Source organism: Pistacia vera, unplaced genomic scaffold (assembly GCF_008641045.1).
Source record: "Pistacia vera cultivar Batoury unplaced genomic scaffold, PisVer_v2 Contig751, whole genome shotgun sequence".
Classification (NCBI taxonomy): Eukaryota; Viridiplantae; Streptophyta; class Magnoliopsida; order Sapindales; family Anacardiaceae; genus Pistacia; species Pistacia vera.
In genome coordinates this window covers 140,808-154,123 of record NW_022196614.1, presented here as the reverse complement: position 1 = coordinate 154,123, position 13,316 = coordinate 140,808, and the positions used below count along the sequence as shown (strand labels likewise).

General features: G+C 38.0%; 1 protein-coding gene across 1 annotated transcript; it reads left to right on the top strand.

Moving 5' to 3' along the window:
* The first annotated feature begins 389 nt into the window (after nucleotides 1-389).
* On the top strand, nucleotides 390-2,991 carry LOC116115689 (DNA-directed RNA polymerase V subunit 1-like). The gene is made up of 3 exons (XM_031401814.1): nucleotides 390-1,714; nucleotides 2,142-2,256; nucleotides 2,767-2,991. Exons 1-3 carry the CDS (start codon nucleotides 390-392, stop codon nucleotides 2,989-2,991), a joined length of 1,665 nt encoding a protein of 554 aa, XP_031257674.1.
* The last annotated feature ends 10,325 nt before the right edge of the window (nucleotides 2,992-13,316 follow it).

Below are 13,316 nucleotides of genomic sequence, written 5' to 3'. Positions count from 1 at the left end.
CCAAACACCATTGACAAGTGAGATCAGTCACTACCTTTCGATGGGGTTGTTCAACACTATGATAGCCTTGTCGTACTATCTATGCCCTTGGTCAAAATAATACTCGGGCTACATACATTTCTAGAATGGGCACCATATGTGATCATAGGGTTCTCTCACTATTGAGATTTAAAACACTCGATACCCTTATCACGGTTCTACCATCCTAAGGACATATATCAAGACATACAAATATGAATTACATGATATGGAAGAAAATGTCTTTTATTGATAAATAAACGTGATTTACAAAGAGTTAATAACACAATATTTGATTGGCTCTAGGGAACCTACTCTAACATGAATGGGAATGAGGTAGGCTATATTATGAAGGAAAACTATGAGGGCGTATGCGAAAACCATGCCAGTGGACGATCCTTGGCTTACAAAATTCGCANAAATTAGCTAAATCAGATTCTTGGTCTAGTTGGAATAAGGATGAAGGAAGAGATGGCCCTACTTCAAGTATGTACAAGGAAGCTTCCAAGTCCAGCAATTGGGATTCAGAGGATAAGAGAGCTGAAGATAAAGTTGAAAGAATAGAGACTTCTGCATCAGAACCATGGTCAGGTTGGGGTGCAGAAGAAGTTGGCTTCGCAAAAATTCAGGAGGATTCTACGAAGTCCAGCAACTGGAAGGATGCTTCTGCATCTTGGGGAAAGAAGAATGTGGATACCACCACTTCTTGGGGAAGAAAGGCTATAGGTGACAAATTTACTCGGGGAAAGACAAGTGAACCATCACCTGGTTGGGATACCACGTCTGCTTGGGAGGCAAAGGCTAAAGATAAGTTTGAAAATGTTGGGTCTTCTGTGGCAAAGTCATCATCAGTTTGGTGTGCAGATGCCAATGTTGGAAATGATAGTTCCTGGGGTGCTAAAGGTAGCAGTGACGATGGCAATGACACTTCTTGGGGGGAAGGTGCCAAAGGTGGCAGCGACAGTTCCTGGGGGCCATCATCTGTCAAAGGTGGCAATGACAGGTCATGGGGCCAAGGTGCCGAAGGTGGCAGTAACAGTTCATGGGGTGGAGGTGCCAAAGGTGGCAATGACAGTTCGTGGAGGCAAGGTAGCAAAGCTGGCAATGACAGTTTGTCGGGGCAAGGTGCCAAAGGTGGCAATGACAGTTCGTGGGGGCTAGGTGCCAAAGGTGGCAATGACAGTTCGTGGGGGCAAGACGCCAAAGGTGGCAATGACAGTTCATGGGGGCAAGATGCCAAAGGTGGCGATGACAGTTCCTTGGGGCCAGATGCCAGAGGTGACAATGACAGTTCGTGGGGGCAAGGTTCCAAAGGTGGCAATGACAGTTCCTTGGGGCCAGATGGCAGAGGTGACAATGACAGTTCATGGGATCAGCAGAAGTCATCTGAAGTTTCACTAGGTTGGGGCTTGGCCAATGACTCAAGTCAGCCAGCAAGTTCATCTGGTTGGGATCTGCCAAATGCTAGAGATGACAAGGAAAGTGAAAAGAATCAGTGGGGGCAACCTAGGGGCATCTGGAAAGGTAAGAAGAATAATCGCCCTCCCAGGTCTCCTGCACCCAGTGATTCTACTGTCGCTGGGCAGTATACTGTAACCAGACAACGGTTAGACATGTTCACATCTGAGGAGCAAGCTATTCTCTCTGATGTTGAGCCAATTATGCAGTCAATCAGAAGAATAATGCATCAATCTGGGTAGGTTCTTTAAGCTCTTTACACCTTTTCCTTTTTCTGCTCTTCTCTTAATAGTAGTATATGCTTGTAACACTATTAATCAAAGTTTAGGATATTAATCTGGGCCATTGCCAAGGTACATTCTTTATAGGAAGCTGCCTTTTGGTGGTAATGTAGCTTAGCTTTGGCAGTAAGACAACACATAGTTACAATTGCAGACGAACTTAATATTAATCTGATGAACACCACTCTTGTTATTTGAAGTTGCTAGTCAGGTAATAAGTGGTCACTTTGGCTTTTTTCCTCGTCCATCCTTCCCCTGACTAGGGTGCTCCATGATGCTATTTCTTTTCATCCCAAGTTCTGCCTAGATTTTATATTGCCTAAATATTCTTCTTTCAGTCTCCAGTGCCCTCATCTAATCTATAATTGGTTCAATTCTTTGAAGGTACAAGGATGGGGATCAATTGTCAGCTGATGATAAAATGTTTATTGTTGATAATGTCTTAAATTACCATCCAGAGAAAGCAATCAAAATGGGTGCTGGTATTGATCATATCACGGTATGTTTGACTAACTTCTCATGCCAACTGGATTTTTTTTCTAAATTTTGTTCTATTTTGGTTGACCATTTTATGATACATTATATGTAACAAGTTTGTATACTCATCTCAAGCTTTTAGGATATATAATATGTGATAAGTTTGTACTCATCTCGAGCTTTTAGCATATTTTATATGTGATAAAGTTTGTAACCATCTCAAGCTTTTCCTGTGAGTTTCTTAACGTTGTTTTTTTTTATCAAAAGCCAAAACTTTAAATTTTCAAAGCTTTGGGCCCTTTCCTGAGCCATATGGTACTCACAAATTATGGTTTGGACAATGGACAGTATGTTATATTATGTGAGCAATACTACAGTATCCACCCACCCAGTAACCTTACTGGGTATTTCCATGTGGTACCTCTCAGTAAGGTTACTGGGTGAGTAACTTAGCACTTTCCATATTATTTATTTATACATGAAATGAAACTTTACTATGGGATTTTTTTAAATGGGGCCTTTTCTATGACAGGTTAACAAGCACATCAGATTTCAGGATACTAGATGCTTCTATGTTGTGTCTAGTGATGGCAGCAGCAATGACTTCTCGTATCGCAAGTGCCTGGACAATTTCATCAGAGGAAAGTATCCCGACCTTGCTGATGATTTCCTCGGTAAATATTTCAGAAAACCTCACAATGGAGGTAACAATCGGGAGCGCAGTCTTCCTCCAGTTCTGGAGGAAAACAAGGAATGACATTTGTGGTATACCCTGTTTCCCTTTTGGTTTTAGATAGAGATAGTGTTTTAACTCTGATACAAACTTCATCTATCATCTGCAATTTTTACTGTATATAGAAAGTAGATGCATGTGTAGTTGACTTCCAATTAAGCAGATGTGTGAACGGCCTGCTTTTTGAATGAGTGCTGTTCATATGAATAGCAATTCCACCATTTCAAATGTAGCTAATCAATAGCTCAATAGATGAAGTATTTATTTCCCTTGAATTTCTCCATCGGTTCGACAGTTTTTAGTTTCCCCTTCAACGTACCTGAAGCAATTCTGCCTCCAAATGGTTCATTAAATTGGACATTTTATTATATTAAAGAGGTTAAAAAAATAAAATAAAATTCATCCCTCTTGTCGAAGGCATTCAATATCAGGTAAACGTCCAGGATTTAGAAATTAAATATCAATATTTATATTTTTGAATTTAAGTTTTATGCAATTTCTGAATATAATATACTTGTGAATTGTGTTGAGTGAGTACATAATTAACAAATCTCACTCACTTAAAATGTCTTTCAAGCATTCAATACAAATTTTAAACAAGAATTGATGATACCTGGAAATTTTTACTGTTATATAATGATTGTTTTTATTAGAATATTAATACAATATAATAAACCAATTCAATTATAGTGTTATTTATTTTTAATGTGATTATTTCCATAATCAGGGTAAGTTTTATAGTGTGTTTGTTGTAACCCCGCTCAAATAAATTGGTGGAGTAGGGTTTGGGAAAGCAGTAGCACTCGCTCCCCATATGGGTATTCCAAATCTCTATCCCGCTAGGGGATGTGGTGAGGAATGGATTGGAGACTAAAATCCAAAGCGGGGTGGGGATAGATACATTGATGTATATCCTAGTGGTGGATGTACATTGGGTCAGGACCTAAAGTGGAATTGATTTAACATATCTGTTTGATCTAATAAATTCCCTTTAATTATCATACTTGTATTTCAGTTTAATCCTTTAATGAATTCATGTCTTTGTGTTTGCAACTTATGTCTTTTGATATACTAAGGATGAAGCCACTATGAGAGTAGGTTAATATTCTTGTATGTTGGACACATGACCCGTAAACAATGGATCATGATTCATGGATATGGAACCCATGACTCTAATTTAAAGGAGTTAAGGTTATCCTCTTAAGGAGTCATTCAGGTTAATGGAAAGCAAAAGAGATCTCGATCATTTGAAAATGTTTAAATGATATTCTATTTTGTAAACATGGCTTTTCGATATAGAATAATTGAACTTGAGATAGAATGATCGATGAGGTAAAACGGACAAGACCTCGAGTTGATATGGATAATACATGGGGATGTTACATGGAAGGATTTCATGGACAAAAAGGTTATAGATCTTTCGTAATCACGGTATATAATCAAGAGTGCAACTTCGGGTTTATAGTGAAGTAATTCTGAAGTTAATAACCGACAGATAATTGACTTGGAGTTAATTTGTCTATGATTATTGGAGCTTGACTATATATGTCCAGTGAAGGGGTCGAAAACAAGGAGTCGTCGAACACAGTCAATATGCAATATTCGGCTAACTCTAAACTATGCCCAAGATCAATTAAAATGAGTTATTTAAACTAGATATGTGAATATATGTTACCTTCCAATGAAGTTTCAGCCCCAATGAACCTTCCTAAGGCATATCCAAAGCTTCCTAGACATAACGAGTGGGCGTCGACGCTTTCGGAACAGTTTCCAACCTAGTATATGTGAATCCTTTATTAATTTGTGTTTAAAACTAAATTTTAACACAACAAATCAAAAGAAAAGAAAGCAAGAAGGTTCGGCCATGGAGGAGAGAATTAGTCCAAAATTTTACATGATATTCATGCAAGTATTCCTCCACCAATCATAATATGATTTAGCCCACTATTATCTCATATTTGACATGACAATCATGTAAGTCGTTCTCCATAAATATATTAAACTATTTAATACATGTCTCAGAATACCTTCCATAACTTGTCTAATTCAATTTCCCAACTATTCTAAATAGTTCAAACTAAATTAAAATAATTTACACATATTGTCTAGGATAACTTTTACCGGCTACTTAGGGGACCCATATGGGGATGTTTAATATTAGGCTTCAACATATTCGGTTTGTACTCTTTATCTCATAAACATAAGGTACCGGACGTGTTACCGTTGTCCGACTCCACTATAGGGACAATGTTGCACTCCTGAATTAAACATTCTGTTTATCAGAAACTTTAATAATTTAATCGGATTAAATTATTTCATCAAAGCTATTTATTTAGGTACAACTACACATATACACCCATGGAACACCGATAACCGGAACTGGGTCAATATATCAATATACCCTTCCGGTTAAGTCTTTTCCTTGCTTTTAGTTTTACATCCACTGAATAATAAATGTTTAATAAACACTTCATTAAACGATAAGCCAAGTCTCATCATTAAAGACCTTGTAAAACCCACAAGACGGTATCCCTTAAACCTTTCGGAGTCATGAATTCCATATCTATGGAATAGTATTCTCGTATCCATAGAGTTACAATCCCAATTAGCCAAGGCATTGATCCATTAAACAACATAATCTCACCTTCTATTCTAATCAAAACTGCAATCTACAAATCAAAGATACACTACCTGTTAGGGCAAAATATCGTCTTGGGCTTGACGAGGCCCAATAACGAAATAAACATGCCACGGCCCAAGGCTTCAACCCAATACCGATTGGGCCTACGCTTAAAATCACCTTGCGACTTACCCACTCTTTGAGTTGGGCTATCCTATAAGTTAAGCTAAACTGGATTTCAGCCCATTAGCCTGCAACAATCTATAAATAGAAAATTAGGATCTCATTCTATTTCCTTTTCTACTAAGATTTCAAATCTTACTCAAACTATTAAACTTGATCTGATAAGGTCAAGAAATCATATCTCTTTCATGATAGAGATTATCTCCCAAAATAGGACTTAGTGTCTTATTAAGATTCCAAATCTTATTTAAACTATTAAACTTAATCTGATAAAGTCAATAAATCATATCTCTTTCATGATAGAGATTATCTCCCAAAATAGGATTTAGTGTCCTACTAAGATTCCAAATCTTATTTAAACTATTAAACTTAATATGATAAGGTCAAGAAATTATAACTATTTCATAATAGGGATTATCTCCCAAAATAAGACTTAGTGTCTTACTAAGATTCCAAATCTTATTTAAACTATTAAACTTAATCTGATAAGGTCAAGAAATCATATTTCTTTCTTGATAGGGATTATCTCCCAAAAAAGAGGACTCAATGTCCTACTAGGATTCTAACCCCTTGGGTTTACTATAAAAACAAAGGCTTGCCCTCTCATTAAAAAATGCAATCTCCCACAGTCAATCTACACTATTCAAAACCATCTATTTGCTTCTAAAGTTCTTGCTCCCAAGAACCCGACGCCTCCGCTGTAGTCCTAGCCTCCGACAAGACTCCTGGTAAATCTTCATCTCCTTAATTCTTATCAAATAATCTCTTTCAGCCCCGCTGACTTGAGCGTCAGAGTGCCTACGGCAAACACCACCCCGGTGTTTTCCGAAAGCTTCACGCTTGCCCTTTCATGTGTGCAGGTCTAGCGGATTGTCAGTGGCCTCAACCTCACGGGATCAGACCCTATTTTATGACAGTAGATTTTTTGCAGCTACAGTTTGGCGCCCACCGTAGGGCCCTGACAATCATCTGCCAACAATGACTTACAACATGGGAGGCGATACGAAACTCCTTTTGACTGACAATGTTAATCAGAAAATCTCATCATGATAAGAATTTTTTTTTTTCTTTATTTTTCTTCGTTTGTTTTATCTATTCACATGCCATATTATATCTATTCGACATATCGTAATTTATTTTATATTATATCCATTCAGCGGGTAGTATAAGACCTTGAAGCTCATATTATTGTTCTAAATTAATAATAGCTTCATATTATTATTCTAAATTAATAATAAAATAATAATGTGTTAGAGTTTAAAGTGGTGTTCCTAAACCACTTGATTCATTGACTTTGCTTCAACAATCTCTCTTCTCTAATCCTCTATTCAGATAAGGCAATAGCTTCTGTCTCTAACCTCTCTGCACACACCTTTTCACTTCAATCATCAAACCACCAGGTGGTCCGCCAGCGTTATCAGAGCTTTGCAATGCATTACCCGCCACAGAACCAGTCAATTTGTTCATTCAAGAAGATGCCGCAATACGCTAGCATCTCTAGGACCTCCGCTCCATTAGAAGGTAACTCAAACTTGACCAGCCTTGATCCAATCCCAATTCAACTTCACAGAGATTTGCTACCACATTGAAACCCAAAACCCGTCCATCTGTTCTCCTAAAATCGCCCTAATAGCTTCTCCAATCACACAGTAAAATCCTAAAAACACAACAGTAATCCTCTCAAAACACCTAAAGTCATCTACTAAACACGAAGAGAAACTCCCCAAACAAAACCTACTTAAGTGACGCCACCCCGCTCTCACCTAATCTCTTTACCCCACCGTATTCCAAAACTCCAAACTCGAACCATCGCCCTTTCCCAACCAATACATATCAACTCAAACCACCTTCACATCACAATCTCCAGCACACTTGTCACAAAAGCCCTCACGCTCCCCGCTATTTGCAAACTTTCCACTCCCCACTACAACTCAGCACCACTAAACAACACGAGTAGTCCACTCAATTATATTTGGGTTTGCACATACAATATCAATGTTGTATGTGCCCATTCGGATCAGCCCAAAAGTGAATCACGTGCCCACTCAACTTCAACTGGTTCAACTCTGACATAGAAAGTAACACCTCTCTCTCCACTCGGTCCAACAAGCATGGGTGGCAGCACTTGAAGGGGAAAGGTATGTGTCATTGTCTCCTTTTAACTACCACTCTATTTGGTTAAATCTTTCTCTATTCGGCCCATTACTTAAATACATGCAGCCTATTTTTCCATTTAGCTCACTCTTTATTCAGTCCATAACACATGCACATCATGCATATTAACTCTCAATTCGACTATTTGCTTAAAACATGCATGCCATGCATGTCACTGCTCCAGCTTCAATCGAATGTTTTCAACTACAAAGTCGGTCATGCCGACTGGGCCACATAGCCCTCAAAGGTTTCAACTACAAGTCGATCACGCCGACTTGACTGCAAGCTCCATATAAGCTCCACTTGGCATACACCATCGGATCGACCCTGCCTGATTCACGGATTTATACCATTGGATCGGCTCTGCCTGATCCACAGATTTACACCTTCAGATCGGTCCCACCCGATCCACGAATTTATACCTTCGGATCGGCCCTACCCGATCCATGGATTTACACTTTCGGATCGGCCCTACTCAATCCACGAATTTACACCTTCGGATTGACCCTGCTCAATCCACGGATCTACACCTTCGGATCGGCCGTGCCCGATCTATGAATTTACACCTTCGGATCGGCCCTGCCCGATCCACGGATCTACACCTTCGGATCGACCTTGCTCAATCCATGGATCTACACCTTCGGATCGACCCTACCCAATCCACAGATTTACACCTTCAGATCGACCCTGCTCGATCCATGGATTTACACCTGCGAATTGACCCTACTAAATCCACGGATCTACACCTTCGGATCGGCCGTGCCCGATCTACGAATTTACACCTTCGGATCGGCCCTGCCCAATCCACTTATCTACACCTTCAGATCGACCCTGCTCGATCCACGGATCTACACCTTCGGATCGACCCTGCCTGATCCATAGATTTACACCTTCGAATCGACCCTACTCGATCCACGGATTTACACCTTCAGATTGACCCTGCTCAATCCACGGATCTACACCTTCGGATCGGCCCTACTCGATCCATGGATTTACACCTTCGGATTGACCCTGCTCAATCTACGGATTTACACCTTTGGATCGACCTTGCTCGATCCATGGATCTACACCTTCGGATCGGTCCAGCCCGATCCATAGATTTACACCTTCGGATCGACCCTGCTCGATCCACGATTTTACACCTTTGGATTGACCCTGCTCATTTTACGGATTTACACCTTCGGATCGACCCTGCTCGATCCACAGATTTACACCTTTGAATTGACCCTACTTAAGCTACGGATCTACACCTTCGGATCGGCCCTACCTGATCCACGGATTTACACCTTCGGATCAACCCTGCTCAATCCACGAATTTACACCTTCGGATTAACCCTGCTCAATCCATGGATCTACACCTTCAGATCGGCCCTGTCCGATCCACGAATTTACACCTTCGGATTGAGCCTACTCGATCCACGGATTTACACCATCGGATCGGCCCTACCGATCTACGGATTTACACCTTCGATTGGCCTTGCCCGGTCCATAAAGCTACACATTCAGTTGGCCAAGCTGGTTGAAGGGTTCTTACACCTCAAATCGACAAGTGATCGACCCAATCCACACAATGATCCATCCGACCTAACGAGCTGCTATCACTAATCTGCTCAATCTGCACTCATTCGATTAAATCTACTCTCTAAGTTAAATACTCTTTAACTTAGAGAGTGGGGGGCTAACTGTTAAGGCCAAAAATCATCTTAGGCTTGACGAGGCCCAATAATGAAATAAACATGTCACGGCCCAAGGCCTCAACCTAATCCCGATTGGGCCTAAGCTTAAAATCACCTTGCGACCTACCCACTCAATGAGTTGGGCTATCCTATAAGTTAAGCTAAACTGGGTTTCAGCCTATTAGCCTGCAACAGTCTATAAATAGGAAATCGGAATTTCATTCTATTTCCTTTTCTACTAAGATTTCAAATCTTACTCAAACTATTAAACTTGATCTGATAAGGTCAAGAAATCATATCTCTTTCACGATAGGGATTATCTCCCAAAATAGGACTTAATGTCCTACTAAGATTCCAAATCTTATTTAAACTATTACACTTAATCTGATAAGGTCAGGAAATCATATCTCTTTCATGATAGGGATTATCTCCCAAAATAGGACTTAGTGTCTTACTAAGATTCCAAATCTTATTTAAACTATCAAACTTAATCTGATAAGGTCAAGAAAGCATATTTCTTTCTTGATAGGGATTATCTCCAAAAAAAGAAAAAAAAATATAATACTAGGATTCTAGCCCCTTAGGTTCACTATCAAAACAGAGACTTGCCCTCTCATTAAAAAAGGCAATCTTCCACAGTCAATCTACACTATTCAAAACCATATATTTGCTCCTAAAGTTCTTGCTTCCAAGAACCCGACGCCTCCGCCGTAGTCCTAGCCTCCGACAAGACTCCTGGTAATTCTTCATTTCCTTAATTCTTATCAAATAATCTCTTTTAGCCTCGCTGACTTGAGCGTCGGAGTGCCTACGGCAAACACCACCTCGGTGTTTTTCGGAAACTTCACGCTTGCCCTTTCATGTGTGCAGATATAACAGATTGTCAGTGGCCTTAACCGCACGGGATTTGACCCTATTTTATGACGGTAGATTTTTTGCAGCTACACTACCCACTCAAGATTAAGGTACATATGACAAAGTTGCTAAGGTGTGAAGTTTATGTTTTCCGTTACGGTAGTTACATATAACTATAAAGTTCACTTGGTCCAATTCAATGCATATCGTATGCACAAGTGTCTCTGCCCTAAAATCCTATTTGAGTGATTTGAGATTTATCACCCCCACTAAGGCAAACAACACAATAACCTTATCAAAACAGCGTGCCCAACTCATGTTTCATGGTTGTGAACATAATTTCAAGTTACGATAAAATCTCGTGTCTCCTATATATGACTGCTTCATATAAACGAGAGTTTTGTCTCATCTAGTAGCTTTGGAACCTTTGACCATTGGTGTATATACATATTCACATGTATTATAAAAGGAAATATTAGATGACAATAAAACAATTTTATTTATATATCAGTTGTTTACAACATTTCAGAAAATATTGTACTCTTAAGGCCGAACCCCAACATCTAGCTGATCCCTTTGCTAGTTCAAAATCCCTAAATGAAAAACATTAGAATGGTAGATTGGATACGGAGTTTTCTTGTGAGAAAATCGGGTTTATGACTTGATTTTCTTATTTATATTAATGGATTTTTGCATTTTAAATACATATATATTTAATATATTTATATATTTGAATTATGGATTTTGTTATGAGATATTTAATTCAAATATATTTGTATTTAAATTATGGATCTTGTTATGAGATATTAATTCATATTATTTTGGATATTAAATAAGTTTATTTTAACTAGATATTTTCTTAGAGGAATTTGTCTTTAATTAAAATAGGAAAAAAACTTTTTTTCGTATCTGAGGGGAAAAAAGATTCTAAGTCTCCAATATAAATATATCTTATTGAGATATATTTGAGTGTGACTAAAATACTCAAGAATTTTTTTTTTCTAGGAATTTCATGTAAGAAAAGGAGTAAACTGGTCTCATAAAACGATCAAACCATCCAAAGTGTGCCCCACACACATAATAATTGGTTTTTTAGTGGATTGAGGATAGCAAAAAAGACTGGTTGGTTGAAGTTTCTTTTGGCGTGATTTTAAGCAATCTACAAGAGGTAATTGATTAAGCTAAATTGATTGTATATAGCATCATGAGTTTGGATTATATTTTTCTTTGTTAATTTTTAAAGAAGAAAATTTTCCGCTGCATATTTTATTACCCTAATTCCAAGAGGACTAACTCACTCGAATTCAATTACTTGGTTGGGTGCATAATTGGACCAAGTCTCCCTAGTTCAGCTCCTTGGTCGGTATACGTAGGGCTGGAAAAAAAAAATCGAAAACCAAACCAAAAAATCAGATCGAAATCGAATCGAAAAAACTAATTTTTAAAATTAATCGATTCGATTTCGGTTTTTAAAAATAATTAAACTGAATTTTTAGTTTGATTAACGATTTAAGGATAATATCATACCGGTTAAATCAAAATCGGTTTTTCAAAAAATAAAAAAATAAAAATATCCCTTATTCCCCCCCTCCCCTCCCCTCCCCCCTTTTTCTTGGTATTGGCTACGCAGAACTGCAGTCTGCTACTCTGTTTCTCTGCGCATTTTCTTGGGTTCTCCACACAAGTACTTTTTTTTTCTTTCACTATATTCTCTTTCTTCTTCCTCTTTCTCCTGTCACTGCTTTCTCTTTACTTTTTTTCAGTTTTTCTTCACATTTTCGTATTCTTCTCTTACTCTCCTTTACCAACTTTTTTCTCTTTCACTATTTTCTCTTTCTTCGTCTTCTTTCTCCTTTCACTGCTTTTCTCTTTTTTTTTTTTTTTCAGTTTTTCTTCACATTTTCGTCTCTTCCTCTCCTTCACCAATTTCTCTTTCTTTTTCGTCTTCTTCTCCTTTCACTTTTCTGTTTTTTTTTTTTTCTTTTTCGTCTTCTCCATTTCTTCTCTTTCACTGCTTTTCTGTTTAGATTTGAATAAGAAGCGAGAAGAGAACACCATGATTGGACTTCAGCCTTCTTCTTCTTCTTCCTCGATCGTTTGGTAAAGCATAATTTTAATTCAAGTAAAAAAAAAAAATTGGAAAAAAAAAGGAACCAAAGTGGAGTGTGACCGAATTGGGCCGAAAAAAGCAGTCCATATTTCATAATTGGGCTAAAAAATGTAGCCCAATATTTAACCGGTTTAAAATCGGTTAACCGAACCAAATTTTTGGTTCGGTTCATAACCGGTTTTTAATTGAAATCGGACCGGTTTTGGTTCAATCATTTTTTTGAACCGAAAACCGATTCGGTTCAAGTTTTTGGTTAACCGGTTTTTTTCACCCCTAGGTATACGGTATTAGCATGCTGAGACCAACTCTCCTTTTATTAAAATGGTGTACATAATAGATGTGAATCTCATGACATTGGTGTTTGTCAATTACCCCAATTAGGTAATGTTATCTACTTCTCCTTATAAGTCAAAACCTAACATATTTATATTAAATATGGAATCATACTAAAGGGGTGTTTGGTTGGGGGTTATCCCTCACTACTGAAGTAATGTCATCTTATATTATTTATATTACAAATTTACAATATTTGGTTGTCAAGTAATAGAAGATTCTAGTAATCTTTCAAAACCAATAGTAATTATTTTTTATTACATAGGTGGTAATCTGATTACCGTCATTTTCTTAAGTATTTTAAGATTACTTCATAATCTTAATTTTGTTACAGTTTTACTCTCAACTATTAATTTTTTTGGACAATAATACCCTTATTTTGAAATTAATTTACATAAACCTACCATTACAATTTTAC